This window comes from Podarcis erhardii (genome assembly GCF_964252035.2).
Source record: "Podarcis erhardii genome assembly, chromosome: 1".
NCBI lineage: Eukaryota > Metazoa > Chordata > Lepidosauria > Squamata > Lacertidae > Podarcis > Podarcis erhardii.
The window spans coordinates 34,392,366-34,407,557 of NC_138497.1; the positions used below are offsets into that span (position 1 = coordinate 34,392,366).

The following is a 15,192-nucleotide window of genomic DNA, read 5'->3' on the forward strand; positions in this document are numbered from 1 at the left end:
GCATGCAACTCAGTCATATCAAGAGACACATGCTAAAATCTTGTACAGTGAAGGATCTGGAAGCTGGGCAAAAATGAAATTATAATTACTGCACTATTTCTGCACAGTTTTAAATAGGAGCACATTAACATGCAGAGAGAGAAACTGATGGAGAACGGGTAGTTGAATATAAATAATATTGATTCCACATACCTGTTACATTGGGATGTACTGCTACACTCTTTTTGCCTCCAGAATACCTGTAAAATAATCTAAAATTCATTTTTGTAGGTCAAAAGCCTGGAATGGAAGAACAAAGAAAACCAAGAAAAGGGATTTTCATTCTTATTTTCACATTTTAAGAAATACTACTTGCCTTATATTTTCCCAAACATGTGTAAGGAGAGCAGCTTGTATAACCCTGTACTTGGTAAGCATTATTTCAGTATCTCTTAGAAGCCTTCACCATTTGTAATATGATGTATGACACAGGGGCACAGTACTTCTGTGCTCTTCTTCTGTAGGATCAGGTCTTACATAATGGTAATGTTACAGAAAGCCTATGCCTAGCTTTGCCTATACCTAAACTAGCAGCTCTACCATCCTGTATCTGTATTCTTACTAGGATTTGAATGGAAAAACTTTAGCTGGTTTAGTGACCCATTCTTAAGCATCTTTTGAATATAAATGTCACTTTCTTTGCATTGAGAGGAATTCAATGCTGCAATATTATGATTGTGTTCCATTAGCACAAGCATCTCTGCTTGCCAGATGGAACAGTCTCCCCTCTCCTCCTCCTGTACGCTGTTGTGGATTTTGTCCTGGACCCTCAAAGCCAATTTTTTTTTGGGGGGGGGGTGGAATGCGGATGAAGGAGAGGTCGAAAGCCCCTTTATGCTAATAGGACTTGTTGCTCTGGCTCCTGCTAGTACAACTATTCATATTAATCTGGCCCACTTTGTTGTAGACTGCAGTAAACTTTGGGTTGTATCCAGCAAAGTTATCCCATTTCTGCCCCTTCCTTTTCTCATGTGCCTGCATGTTACCCTGCACATCTGCTGAGGGTTGCAGAGAAACCAGAACACATTTGGGGAGTATACTGGGGGACGAGAGGGATTGGAAATTCGTTACAAAAGCAGAAGTTCTCACACAAACAGGAATACTTCATCAGGTGCAATCCTTGATTTCAGTAATGCTGGTGCTAAAGTTGTCTCTCGTGTTTAGAACAATAATTCTTAAACTTAGCCATTTTTGCCTATCTTTGGGTAAACTCTTCTTTGTCTGCGTAGTATTTGTAATTGTGGTTTTCTTTGTACAAGGTAGAAAGTGATAGAATCCATATCTACTCCACTACCCAGCTTTATTACACTGGACTATGCTAGAGATCCCAGAAGTACCTAGACTGTTAATCATGTACGCAGCTGCTTTCCTAAGTGGTGGCCCTCTTGTGGCAAGTTGATCAATATTCAGCAACATCTTAGCACATACATATGACTACATTCTAATAAAATGAGTTTAATCCTGAGGAAATTTAAGGCTGCTATATTAGGCCCTGAACCTCAGCACATTTACTTGGAAGTAAGTTCTCTTGATTTCAACAGATCATTTCTAAGTAAGTGTGCATAAAGAGTTTCAGCTTTAGTTTGCTTTGCTATATTTTCCTAACTGTTTAAAGTCTCACTCTTTAATAATATAGTGTTTAATAATACTGTTTGAAATTAATGTGAAACATTTATAGCCATACTTTATATTAGGGGGGGGGTGTGGAAGCATGGCATTTGAAATTATTTGCTCTTGTACAATTAAATTTCTGTAACTTTTATGTACTGCTTCAAACTTTTGAGGCAAACTCCATGTAATATCTTTCTCTCTCTCATATAGATATATATATATATAGAGAGAGAGAGAATTGATTTGTTTGGATGGGTTTCATTGCAAAATGTATTACATCTTAGTAATGCCTGGTGTAACTCCTATCTAGTTGTATAGTGGCTAACTACTTTTTAATTAAAATTCCTTCATCATCACTTTTTTTATGTACCCAGAAATCTGAAATGGGTATATTGGCTTTGATTGGATGCTTTCTATCCCCTTATTATTTAGAAATTGTTTTCTTCTCTATAGAGATACCACAGACGAGACCAAAGCCACATTATGTAATGATAAAGAAAGATGCTGAAACCAATGAAGCAATATATTGCACAAAGGAACCTTTCCTTAAGGCCCGGGTTATTGTCATCCGATGGTTGGTGTCTTTCTGGCTTGAGCCAAAACCTCATGCAGGACCTCAGATTCCTGGAATGGAGGGTGAAACTGTGCCAAAGAATATTCAGGTAGAGCCAAAAAGGTGATTTGGGTGGGACTGAATAGGGATGAGACAGATCCTACTATTTTACTTATTTCACATTTATCCCACTCTCCTTTGAAGGAGCTCTTGGTTCTCCTCACAACCATGATAAGTCTAAGGTCATTTGGTCAGCTTTGTGGCTGAATAGATTCTGGCTTTGATTTAAGCACACACATCCCTCGTGTATTCACACTTGATTTCAAATCATGCCTCCTACACTTTAGTCATTGCAGTACAGTTTATTTATTTATTCCTTTGTACAAACAATAATATAAAACACTCTCAAACATCAGGGCTGCGTACAGCAATATAAAAATATTTGTTAAGCTGTTAGAAGCAGTACAGAACCATCACTAAGAAGACTGGCGACTCAAGAAAACTGTAAACAGCTTCATAGGCCTATCAGTATAAAAAGTCTTCAAGAGGTCCCTGAAAGTCAAATCCTGGATGCATGCCAAATCTCTACTGGAACAATGTTCCATTGTCCAACTTCTGGTTGACACCAGTGCTCTTCTGGATGATCTCAGTGATGTCCTTAAGGTATCCTGAATTCAAGTTGTAGAGAACTTTGTATACCAACTCAAGAGGCTTGAAACAGGCTTGATAGCATATGGGCAGCCAGTGTAGATATTTTAATGCTGTCGGCTGTCTGTCCCCGCCAGCAGTCTAGCCACTGCATTCTGCTGCCCCTGGAACTTCCAGATCAGGCCCAAGGGCAGCTCCACACAGAGCACACTGCAATACTCTATTGCAATTATTGTTTGGGGAGAAATTAAACTTCTTATTTCATACTTTAGCCAGTACACCACACCACCTCTCAGCAGTGCTTTCTCGCAGTAGAACCATTTAACCTAGAAGGTCAGGCTGTCATAAGTATATTTTCATTTCTGGTTTCAGAGAGCAGCTGCTAGCCTGGTATCTAGAGAAGACAGCAAAAATGACAGTACTGACAGACCTGATAGAAATGCAGAGCCAGAACAGTCTCATTCCAACACAAGCACACTAACTGAAAGAGAACCCAGTTCCTCCAGTCTTTGCAGTATTGATGAAGAACATCTAACGGACATTGAAATAGTTCGCAAAGTGTTTTCTTCAAAGAGAAGTAACGTTAATTTTCTTACAGAAATCTTTCGTCAGGTAAATAATTCCTCTATTTCTGAAAAAACATGCATAAACTTCTCTATCATACTCATCCAGAGAGAATTAGTAGTTGTCATAACCCACTAGGCATTTGTCTATTTACAAGTTTGCTTCTGGTTTTATTTAAATAAATGCTCTCCCCTGTAATATCAATGTGTGCACCATCATCGTTTTTCAGATATTGCTGATAAATATTTGCACATAGCTTGGCATAGATTAATGTGAAAGTGAGTGTCAAGCATCTGCAGTTTGGTCTTGCTAATTGTCAGTTAAACTCACCTGACTTCCATTGCTCTTACGATTCCTAGCAACCTATACAAAAAGGGCCTGTTGGCAGGCTGGGTAGCAGCCCATGTTTACAACTCTCTATGTTCTATACACTTGAACTCACATGTTTTTGTTCTTTGTGTTTTTCCTTCCTTGCCCTTGGCTGCCCTTCCAGATGTTCATTTGAAAGTCCTGTATTTGTTCAAACCAAATTTGTCTATAATACTTCCTTAAAAAAATGAGAAATGCCTTGAAAGAAACTTTTCACAAGAGCTGGATTCCATTTGTACAATTTTGGAATAGATGCAGACCAGCAATGTTAGCACCAGCTGATATTTTGATGACGTTTTGTTGAACTATTAAGTCTTCCAAAGGACCTAGCCATTTTATATAGTACAATTTTCTATCTATTGCTGTTGGTAAATGGATATGGAAATAGTATATTTTCTTCTTTTTATATTTTTGTGCACTGTATTTCTTCTCTTTATATATTTGTCCATATATCTATTCAGGTAGTAAAAAGTACTTTAACATGAAAACCAGTTGGGTAGCTTTTAAATCAATTCTTTAAGATGAAGTACATGAATGCTAGAATTGTTGTAGGGGGCACTAATGTTCCGTGATAAATGCTATGAGCTTTCCCCCCTCTACTAGGCATTTTTACTGCCAATATGTGAAGCAGCAGCTATGAGGAAGGTGGTAAAAGTATATCAGGAGTGGATCCAACAAGAAGAGAAGCCTTTATTTATGAAAGAACCAGAAGAAGTTGTGTCACCAAGTATAGACTGTGATGAAAATATTACAGAACATAATTCATCAGAAAAGGGAAAAGAAAGGGAGGAGGTAAACATATCAGAATTTCTTCAAGTTGTTCAGTTTCTATTTTTACAAAGTAGCAAATGTACTTCCCATATCTCCACACAGCAGCATTTTCTTACATTACAGATTTTGGGAAAGAGATTAGCGAACAATAAGATGTAGACTTAAAACAGTCTAGTGTCAATCATATTTGCTTTGACTTAAATATACTAGGACATATCAAATGATATTCCATCAAACACTTTTTGGTTTTGGCTTTCTAAACAGATGTTACTTTTTAATGCTTTGTCAGTATTAAGTGCACTTTCACCTTCTTCCTTTTGTTGGGAATCAAGCTGCACCATAACGATTTACTTGAATCTGGCTTTTCTCTCTCTCGTGGTGTTTATATGGCATTCTTCATCATCTGGAAAATGATTGCTGGGAGTTTAAGGATTGCAGCAATAGCAGTAGTAAAGGTTACAAGACTTCCTGGAAAGAGACAACCCACGCGTCAGTGGGAACTGACTTCTGCAACCATAAGAAAAAAGAGGTGGCAAGTAATCAAAGCTTGAAGCCCACAGAAGGGGGAAACCAACCTTCTAAACTGCTAGGTCAAAAGATTAGTAGAGAAGGAAGTTCAGGCTTTAAAACAGGAATGAGAACCCAGATCTAAATAGCCTACCCATAAGCCGCTCACCACTTGTCTAGAAGAGATCTGTAGTGTAGCTGTGCTGACACTTGGATTAAACGCAGATACTCCAACTGGAGTTAGTGGAAGTGTTTTTCCACCTTATAATAAAATAAATTGTTTCCAAAGGATGAAGAATGTCATGCCTTCAAAAAAATAGAGAGAGGAGAAATGAACAGAGAGAATGCAGAACTGTGAATTTTTTAAAAGCAAAAGCTGAAAATTTCCAAGCAGAATATGAGCCATCCTAGTATGGGTTAAGCAGGCCCTCCCACTTGCTCTAGGCAGAAAATTGTGTGTCTAAATTTCTGCTAGGAAAGGTTCATTCATGGTAAGTACCCATTGTTCCATTCCACCAATTGCTTGGTGGAGGAGCAGAAGGGAAGGCGGAACATACCATATTTTTCGCTCTATAGGACGCACCGGACCATAGGACGCACCTTGTTTTAGAGGGGGAGAACAGGGGGGAAAATTCTCCCCCTCTCTGCACAATGCCCCTTCAGCGAAGCGGCAGGAGAAACAGAGCCCCTTCCATTTTTTCTCCCGCTTCGCTGAAGGGGCGCTGCGCAGAGAGGGGAAATTGTGCAGTGCCTCTCCAGCGAAGCGAAGCCTGGAGAGCAAGAGGGATCGGTGTGCACCGACCCCTCTTGCTCTCCAGGCTTCAAGCGGCTATCCGCAAGCCTTCGGAGTGCGGCAGGAACTCCCGCTGCGCTCTGAAGGCTTGCGGATAGCCGCCCGAAGCCCCCGGAGCGCAGCGGGAATTCCCGCTGCACTCCGGGGGCTTCAGGTGGCTTCAGTGAAAGCAACATGAGGCCTCCGGAGCGTGGAGGGAGCGCTCCCTCTGCGCTTCGGAGGCTTCGTGTTGCTATCGCTGAAGCCAAGGAGCCTGCATTCGCTCCATAGGACGCACACACATTTCTCCTTAATTTTTGTGTTTTTTAAAAAATATTTTTTATTAACAGGCCAATCACATCACATTATCCAAATCACATTAGTTCCAAATTATACAGCCAAATTTTAAATTTTGTTGGGGGTACCCATACATCAAGCTCCGCATGAGTCCAAAACTCTGAACAAGTCCAAACATCACTTATATTACTACTTTAATTAGACAGTTCTATCCAGTTCAATCCAGATAGTCTTTTATTACTTTCTTTCTCTTCTTGTTGTTATCGTATATTCCTTTCTTTGCGATCTCTGATAATTTTCACAAGCAGATTGAAAACAGGCATCCTCTGTGTGGGTTTTGTACTCTCCAAAGATCATATCGCTCAGGGACAGCCTCTGTTCAACGCTTCCATAAAAAAAAAAAAAAACTTCGGTCTGTCCTTTACTTTTCTCAGGCTTGCCAAATAAATCAAATGAATCAGGAGGCTCAGTCAGGTCAAGATTGCGTTCCAACATTCCTTCTCTTTCCAATGGTCCTGATTCTCCTCCCCCTGTCCTTCTTTCTCCGGCAAGCCTGTCTTGGCGAGACGCCATTTTTTAACTGCATCATAAAAATTTTCCTCTTTCTCACCGTTCACCAATCCTCTCTCCTGTTATAATCCATCCCACACAGTTCTTGAATTCCTGCTTGTGATTAGTAAAAATGCAACGATCTTATTTCTATCTGGGGTGAAGGGTTATTAATATCACATCGTGCAAAGAAAAAAAAAATTCCTCCACCCCCCTTCATTCCAAACATACAGTCTCCTAGTGGTGATTCATCAGAAGATTTACTTATCCGTCCGTCACTCCCGGTCACAGAGATCCATTAATCAGCAGTCTTATCTCTCGAACATTACTTGATGTATGTGCTTCAGCTTTATTCCAATCGTATGTTTCCAATTATAATTCGGAGCTGAAGCTAACCAGCACGCGCTAATTGGAATCAGCGTCAGGAAGATCTGACTTCACCAAGGGCTCGTGCCAAGTGTTCGGCACCCCTATCTCTCAGATCAGGGGGTGCATTGTGAACACCGCTGGCAAGGCAGCCCCCCAGTCTCCTGGGGGGGGTAGGAAGACTGCATACTTCCCATAGCAGCCCCTTAATTACCTCATATGGGTCAGAGAGATGTTATTGTCGGCCATCTTCCAACGCGCCACCTGGTGGCCCCTTCCCCTTAATTTTTGGAGGGGGAAAAGTGCGTCCTATAGAGTGAAAAATACGGTAATTCAGCTTCCTGCTGCCCCTCCGAATAGCTGGTCCTTAGGCTTTTTCAAGAGCTGCACAAGCTGCCCTTCAGCTTTATTATTGGGAAGGAGAACCACATGTGCAGCACCCTTTCTGTATGCCATGCCTCATCAAGCTGGGTTAACGTGTGAGACTGAAAACGTATCTATGGGAAGTTGGAAAGAAAAAATTCCCTCCTATATGTTTTAGGAAATCATGGGTAATTCTGGTCCTGTTCGAAATCCAAGCTGGACAAAAAATGGTTGTTATCAGGAGATTCCCCATAAAATAGCTGACTTGGATGTCATAGAACAAGGCATACGAGCCGGGGTCCAAGCAGTACTGCAGGTAAGGGATATATTCTCATTTCATTTTTCCATCTCACAATGAACATTTTCCAAATATATATACTGTTGCATGCCCTGTAACCTTTGCGTAATATTTTCTTCTGAATATAAATATACAGGAACGTACGTTGCAGTGCTAACAGTATAATCCTATACATTATTTCCATTTTTAGCAAAGTTGGTTTATTGAGTTAATAAAACACTGTTTTCCACTTGATTTTTTGTTCCACTGAAGTTCTCATATCCATAAGTTTTCACACATGTATCAAAATGCATTGCGGTTTCTAGGATGTTGCTGGTGAATCCAAACCAGTCTATATTAAGCCATACATGAAAATCTAATGCTATTGACTAGATTTCAGAGGGAATGTATATGTTGTTCACTTGAACTGTGCATCTTCCTCTTATGGCAGCAACATTCTGCACATCCCACAAAAAAACACTCCCCACCACCACCCAAAAAAGCCCCCTGCCTGTCATGAAAGGAAAACTGACAAAATCCTCTAGATTCACAGAGGATTTATGTTTTTGTCCATAAAAGGACAGGATGGTAATTAGATTAGGAGGAGGGAGATGGAAAACTGCAACTAATAAATAAGTTGAATGGGCCACAGTCCATATCAAGGCAGTTCCAAAGTCTGGCAACTCTCGTAATAGCATAATATATAAATGCAATTACTCAGATGTCACAGAAAATAAACCACAACTAGAACTGATGTAAAATCTTTGACTTTATGACACATTTAAATAATTGTTGCCGCTTACTAACAATTTAGATGACTAGATTAGGTTAGTAGATTGTGTCTACCCAATGCCAATTTAGTGCAGTGTTTCATAAACCCAAAGATTTCGCTTTAGTTCATGTCATGTTTTATTATGTATGACTGATTTATTGCATTTCTGTTCAGCTCTGTTTACAGTTTGCAGTAGTCATTTGTTAGAAAAATCTGTCCAAATGAAGTTATAACCTCTGGTTCTGGAGGAGAGTATAATTTTGGGATCACTTGGGCAGAGTATAAATTTAGGATCACTTGGGCATGTTCCATTGTATTCTGTTGGCTCTAACTTTGAGTGCCTAGTAAGTCTAAATGTTCTTCAGTGCATTTTATTCCAACTGTGATAGCAAGCAGGTGTCGAAACCACTCACATTTTTCTCGGCAAGTTTCAGACAATTTTAAATTAAATCTAATGTTTGCATTTATGTTAAGTATCACTTTATGGAATATATGCAGAGACATTTGAGTATCTTTCAGGGCCCCATTCTGAGCTTCTAAAATGTAAAAAAACAAAACCACAACCCTGTGATTTGTACTTGTGTTTGAAGTGTTTTTCCACTCATTAAAGTATGCCAAATTAGACTTTATTCAACTAACCCTGATGACATCCCAGTGCTTCTGCAGTAGTAATATGATTAATCAGTGCAGCCAAGTTTAGCTGAATTCTCAAAATAATGGTTCTTATTTCCCTTTAATCACAGGTTTTCATAACAAATTCCTCAAATATATTTCTTCTTGAGCCAGCAAATGAGATTAAAACACTGCTGGATGAACATACGGATATGTGTAAACGCATTCTTAATATCTACCGTTACATGGTAGTGCAAGTAACCATGGACAAGAAGACTTGGTAAAGTGTTTGTTTTTTATGATGGGGTTACACTGGTTTATTATTATTCCTTCAAGTAATATATATGGGTTATCTCTCCATGGCCAGGAAGCTTATTTGATGGTCTTCAGCAAATTACTTGTTCTCAACCTAATTTATCTGCGGTATTCTTCCTTGTAAGGCCAAAATGTGTGTCATGTATGTCATTATGAGTTGGTTTGGAGGAAGGGCATTGAGATGCAAATAGGATGAATACATAATGTAACTATTAAGTAATACCTCCTAAGTGTGCAAAGTCAGCATTGTTTGAGTTAAGTCCCCCCACCCTGCATAGAAAATGAAAGAAGCTGGAAATTTAGTTCATAATGATCGTGAATTAATAACCTCTATATAGTCAATGCAGCTGCATAGTGGCATGTGTCAAGTTCCTTCACTGTCTTTCTGTGGATGCCAGGAGACTGAGGGTGAAATACATTTCCAGAATCCTCTTCAACTTCCGTTTCACTGGATCTGGTTTGAGTAAGATGTCAGGAGGAAAGTAGCAACGAATGGTAAAGGCCATAACGTCAGAGGGATCAGTTAAAAAACTGGCTTTGCCACCGAAGTGCTTCTCATGAATAATGCTAAAAGGTGCTTGAGATGCTTAAGTAAAATGTATATGAGTCCACATATTATACAGAGTCTTACGTTGCTTTTCAGGGAACAGATGCTGCTTGTGCTTCTCAGGGTCACAGAATCGGTACTGAAAATACCATCTCAAATTTTTCTACAGTATCAAGGAAGAAAGAATTCAACATTAGCAGGAAGGCTTGCTGGACCTCTTTTCCAGGCAAATGAATAAATATTAATTTTATTATTGTTCTGAGTCTTATCAGGTTGCGTTCAGCTCACCTAAGGTGACTTTCACTCAGCACTGCATTCAGATGAGATACCTGTTTACCTACTTACATTTTCATAAGCCACCTTACAGTGCAAGCTCTTTCAAGATGCATATAATTTACTTTTTAAAAAATGCCATAAATTACAAACCAGAGAATAAATCATTATGCATGTGAAGTTCAGTTGCACGTAAGAATCACTACTAAATATATAGACACCCCACTTAGAATATTGCATTGATTTTGTACTAGTAATAACTTGAGGATTTCATGCAGCTAAGGCTGCATTTCTCCCTGTATGTATCCTTAGCTTATTATTTTTGCAAAATATATTATATGATCTGTGGAGATTTGGACTACTAATGTGATTCTTGAGAGTCACTATCAGTGTAAGTGAAGGAGATGGATGTGCAAGGTAAACACATCTTACATCCTGAGTCTGACATTTAAAGCTGTTCTAGAAAGATGAGGAATTGGTAACATCCAAATAGAAATAGGGAGGGAGAGAATATGTGGTGTTATGGCAGAACAGTAAGTTGCACACACGTGTGTGTGTAACAGAAGCTTTATGGCTACTTTAGAAAGGGAAATTTAGATTTGGGAAGAGATGATTTAGAGCAGAGACATGGGAGGGATAAGGGTGCTTATCTCTTCTATTATTTTTCTGCTGTAGCTCTTTCTTCCTGGCTGTTTTCTCCCACAAGGATTAGGACACTTGTCTTAAAAAGTAAATACATTTCTGAAATCAGATACGGCAGAAACTCAAGGGTAGAGAAAGGGATAAGCAATTCTTCCTCATCACCATTTCTCCACTCCCAACGCAGTTTAAACCTAATAGAAGTAGCCATTAGATTTTTTTTACACACATGTTTGTAAAATGGTTGTCTCTCTAAATTAGGTGATGAAGTGCTTCTAATATATGAGGTTAGGTCACCTATGGTGGTGATAAGTTGTGAAGCTTCTTAAAATCCTGTTTGGATAACATTAGCAAACTCTGCTAATAAATAATACAATGAAAATGGATCAGTCTTGCATATGAAGTGGATTCTCAATCAGATCACTTTGTTAATGTGCTTTGGTGACTAGGGGCAGGAATGTGATGAACTTGGAGTAAATATTTCTACATGAAAATACACAGGGGCTCATTTAAGGCAGTGTGCAACCTTTAATCCCAATAATGACAGAACTTGCAGGTGGAGAATCCTTTATTTTTATATATCTCTATTAATGGTAGGGGAACCATTATTTGAGTTTATACTTAATCATTTCTTTGAATTTATTTTTGTGCTTTTGTCCTACCAGGCTCTGATGCTTTGTGGTTTACATTTTCTATTCTTTGTTTTCTTTTGTTATATTTCTTTTCGGGGGTGGACAAAGCAATAAATATATATATATATTAAGAAAATACATGTAAAAATTAATGTGAGATGTACTGTGGCAGATGGGGACATTTTTATTGAATGAAGTTGCTTATGGGTGAATGTTCCATTTAGAATTTAAGGCCAGCACAACATAAGGCTGACTGAAACATCTGGTCCTATATCTGTTCCTTTGTTCTAATTGATTGAGGCTGTTTCTTACAACTTAGTTTAAATCCCCCAAAGCCCATCCAAGTTTATCAGTTGTTAACAAAGAAAGGAGTGAAAATAAACACTTTAGTTAAAATGTATTCTCCACAGTTAACGTAGCTATGCTGCTCTCTTATATTTTTACCGTGTCTTTGAATGATTTGAGTTCCCTAACTCTCTTATGTTGCCATGTGATAAATATTACTATATTCACTATCTGCGTGTTTGTTTGTAGACTCTCATAGTAGCTTGGATCAAGGCAAATCTAAATGTGTACATCTCCCGAGAACTTTGGGATGACCTTTTGTCAGTATTGTCATCATTGACTTATTGGGAAGAGCTGGCCACAGAGTGGTCACTGACTATGGAAACTCTAACAAAAGTATTAGCTAGAAACTTATACAGCTTGGATCTCAGTGACCTGCCGCTGGATAAACTAAGTGAACAGAAACAAAAGAAACATAAAGGCAAAGGTAAGGCAGACAGGCTTCAGAAACTAATTTAAAAATGTCTGTTAATGTATGAAAGGAAGTATATACAAATGATCATTGCATAAGAGGTGAGGTGGAAACTGCACGCATCCTTTAAAAATATGTGTGGGAGAGATACTGAAATATCCTTAACAATGCTTACATTTAAGTACAAACTACATTAGGATATGGTATAGTAATCATGCTTGAAGGCCAGTTTTATGACCCTTCAGTTCATTTTTAAAAATCCGGATGAATCATCCTTTTGAAGAGTTAGTGCACATTTGCCCCACATCCAGTGCAGTTGCTGATTATGGCTTCAGTTTCTGGTTTCTACAGGCAAATAAATCCCTCATTAAAGTGGAAGTTGCCCATAATGTCTCAATGTCTGAAATTCTGAGGAGTATTGGGTCTGTTTCTGAAAATACCGTATTTTTTGCTCTATAAGACTCACTTTTTCCCTCCTAAAAAGTAAGGGGAAATGTGTGTGCGTCTTATGGAGTGAATGCCGGCTGCCAGCTATCCCAGAAGCCAGAACAGCAAGAGGGATTGCTGCTTTTCACTTCTGAATCTGAGATTCAGAATATTTTTTTCTTGTTTTCCTCCTCCAAAAACTAGGTGCGTCTTGTGCGTCCTATAGAGCGAAAAATACGGTATACTTTGACTTCTTGGGCGAAGCAGCAGGCTCATATACTCATGAAATAAATAGTCTACAAGACAGGACTGCAGTTTACCACTTGATGTGGAGTCCTCCTTGGGCAGCAAATCTGCTCTTAGTAAATGATTAAAATAGACCTGGCGCCAGGAAAGTGTTCTGTTTTGAGTGTGAGGCTGGAACCCTTGCCACCTGCAGACCTACTCATGAATGAGGACTCTTAACATGATTCTAGTTACATGTGGTAGTCGTGTTGGTCTGCCATAGTTGAAACAAAACAAAACAAATTAAATTAAATTTAAAAATTCCTTCCAGTAGCACCTTAGAGACCAACTAGATCTGAAGAAGTGTGCATGCACACAAAAGTTCATACCAATAACTAACTTAGTTGGTCTCTAAGGTGCTACTGGAAGGAATTTTTATATTTTTTAAATTTTATTTCTTAACATGATGTTGCTGTTGCTACTGCATATGCCAGAATGGGAATGTTTACTGTATTTTGCTCTTTGAAAGCACAGGTGGCATACTAAGTTTTTTTTTTAATTTGAACCAAACTTAGATGGTGCCAAGAAGCCCACAAGTGAATACTTACTATGATTAATAGTAGTAAATAAAGTAACAATTTGTGTTGACTCATAGCAGGCATAGTTCTGTCAAATTATAGGGAAGGTTTATAAGCCTAAATGTTCAGCACAACAGTAGTAATGGTGGCTTGTAACAGAAAGGGAAGAGCATTTCAATTAATGAGTCCCTGCACAAGGACTTCCACTTATGTGATGGGACTTTCCTCCCTCCTCTAGCTACACTCCTGAAATTGGCTTGGAGTGTTGGGAACACCCCCAGAACACACGAGGGGAGATCATTCCATCTGGGAAGCCAAAATACTTGCCCTGATGGAAAGATTGCCTTAACACAACATCAAATTCCTGCCAATAGATTAAATAACTGGTTGGTATAATTGGGTGTGGCTTTAGTAGTGAGATTTAAATTAAAGAAGATGGAACACACACACACACACACACATATATTTCTCCATGGGGAAGCCTTTGCTTATTTACCCGAATGATACTCAGAATAAATTGTGATTAACATTCCTTTTTTATGTTTTTGATAGTTATCTACAGCTTGCTTATGTTATAGATCTTTCAATATAGAATTGAGTTGAGACCAAAAATACAATTATTATTTAAATACTGTTTTGGTAGTAAAATGTATTGAGTTACTTAATTTAAAGCTGGGTAGAAGACATAATGATCACCATTGGTAATTATTATTATTTCATTTCATTTATACCCTTCCCATCTGGCTAGGTTTCTGTGGGATGGACAGATATGTAATCATTGATATGTTCTGTCTCCCCTCTACCTTTCAGGAGTTGGGCATGAGTTTCAAAAGGCATCGGTTGATAAGTCGTTTTCAAGAGGCTGGAGCCGTGATCAGCCTGGACAAGCCCCAATGAGACAGCGCAGCGCAACAACTACTGGATCTCCAGGAACAGAAAAGGCCAGAAGTATTGTGCGACAAAAAACAGTTGGTATGTAATAGAGAACATAGATGTTACACAAACAAAGTCAGAAGGGAAATTAATAGACCGAATGCATGTAAATAACTTTCTACATATGCTTTGGGTGTGTCACAACTAGTAATACATTTTTGTATGCAAGTCTAGACAGTCTTGTGTGGTGTGAGATGGAAGAAGTAATTGCCCTTTGACTGTTAGATGCAAATTATTTTTACAGATATACCCAAACACGTGGTCACTATGCACTGATCCTGTGATCCATTATATATGTCCCACATAAGGATTTGTCTTATACAACTGCAATCTTGTGTAGATTTCATCATAGACCCATTGCAAGCACAGCATCTACAGTTGCTACTACATGTGCAGCTATCCCTACTTCTGATGGCATGCTGCATAGATACCTCTGTTTCAAAAGACATCTGTTATGGACAAATTTATGAGCTAGGCTAGAGCACAGCATCCTAGGATGTAAGGAAAACTGGCAAGATCTTTTCTAGTAGCAAGTATTTCTGTGTGTTTCAAACCAGAATTAGCTGGCTTTGTGTTCTAGCACACCTGTTACAAAAAAAAGAAAGAGCTATAGCTAAGATGTTAATTGGACACAGCTTGTACACTATCTCTGAGGTGGCAACCAACCTTGGAAGGATCCCAGACAACCTGAGACCATCTCCGTCATACATATTTTATTTCATTTCATTTCACTTCCCCAAACTTTTCAAAGCTGTCACTCACACTATATATGGCAGTATAAAATAATATAATGCTAC

The 15,192-nt window shown here is 38.8% G+C and overlaps 1 protein-coding gene across 10 annotated transcripts in view; it reads left to right on the forward strand.

Annotated features, from left to right (window-relative positions):
• RALGAPA1 (Ral GTPase activating protein catalytic subunit alpha 1) overlaps positions 1-15,192 on the forward strand; it is a 122,685-nt gene that overhangs the window by 20,962 nt on the left and 86,531 nt on the right. For all 10 annotated transcript variants that reach the window (XM_081857402.1, XM_081857405.1, XM_081857407.1 and 7 more), the window contains exons 8-16: positions 271-409; positions 2,104-2,312; positions 3,224-3,463; positions 4,388-4,576; positions 7,588-7,725; positions 9,202-9,350; positions 10,029-10,158; positions 12,011-12,248; positions 14,273-14,434. In XM_081857402.1, the coding sequence (XP_081713528.1) occupies positions 271-409; positions 2,104-2,312; positions 3,224-3,463; positions 4,388-4,576; positions 7,588-7,725; positions 9,202-9,350; positions 10,029-10,158; positions 12,011-12,248; positions 14,273-14,434 (1,594 nt within the window). The remainder of the gene's footprint in view (positions 1-270; positions 410-2,103; positions 2,313-3,223; positions 3,464-4,387; positions 4,577-7,587; positions 7,726-9,201; positions 9,351-10,028; positions 10,159-12,010; positions 12,249-14,272; positions 14,435-15,192) is intronic.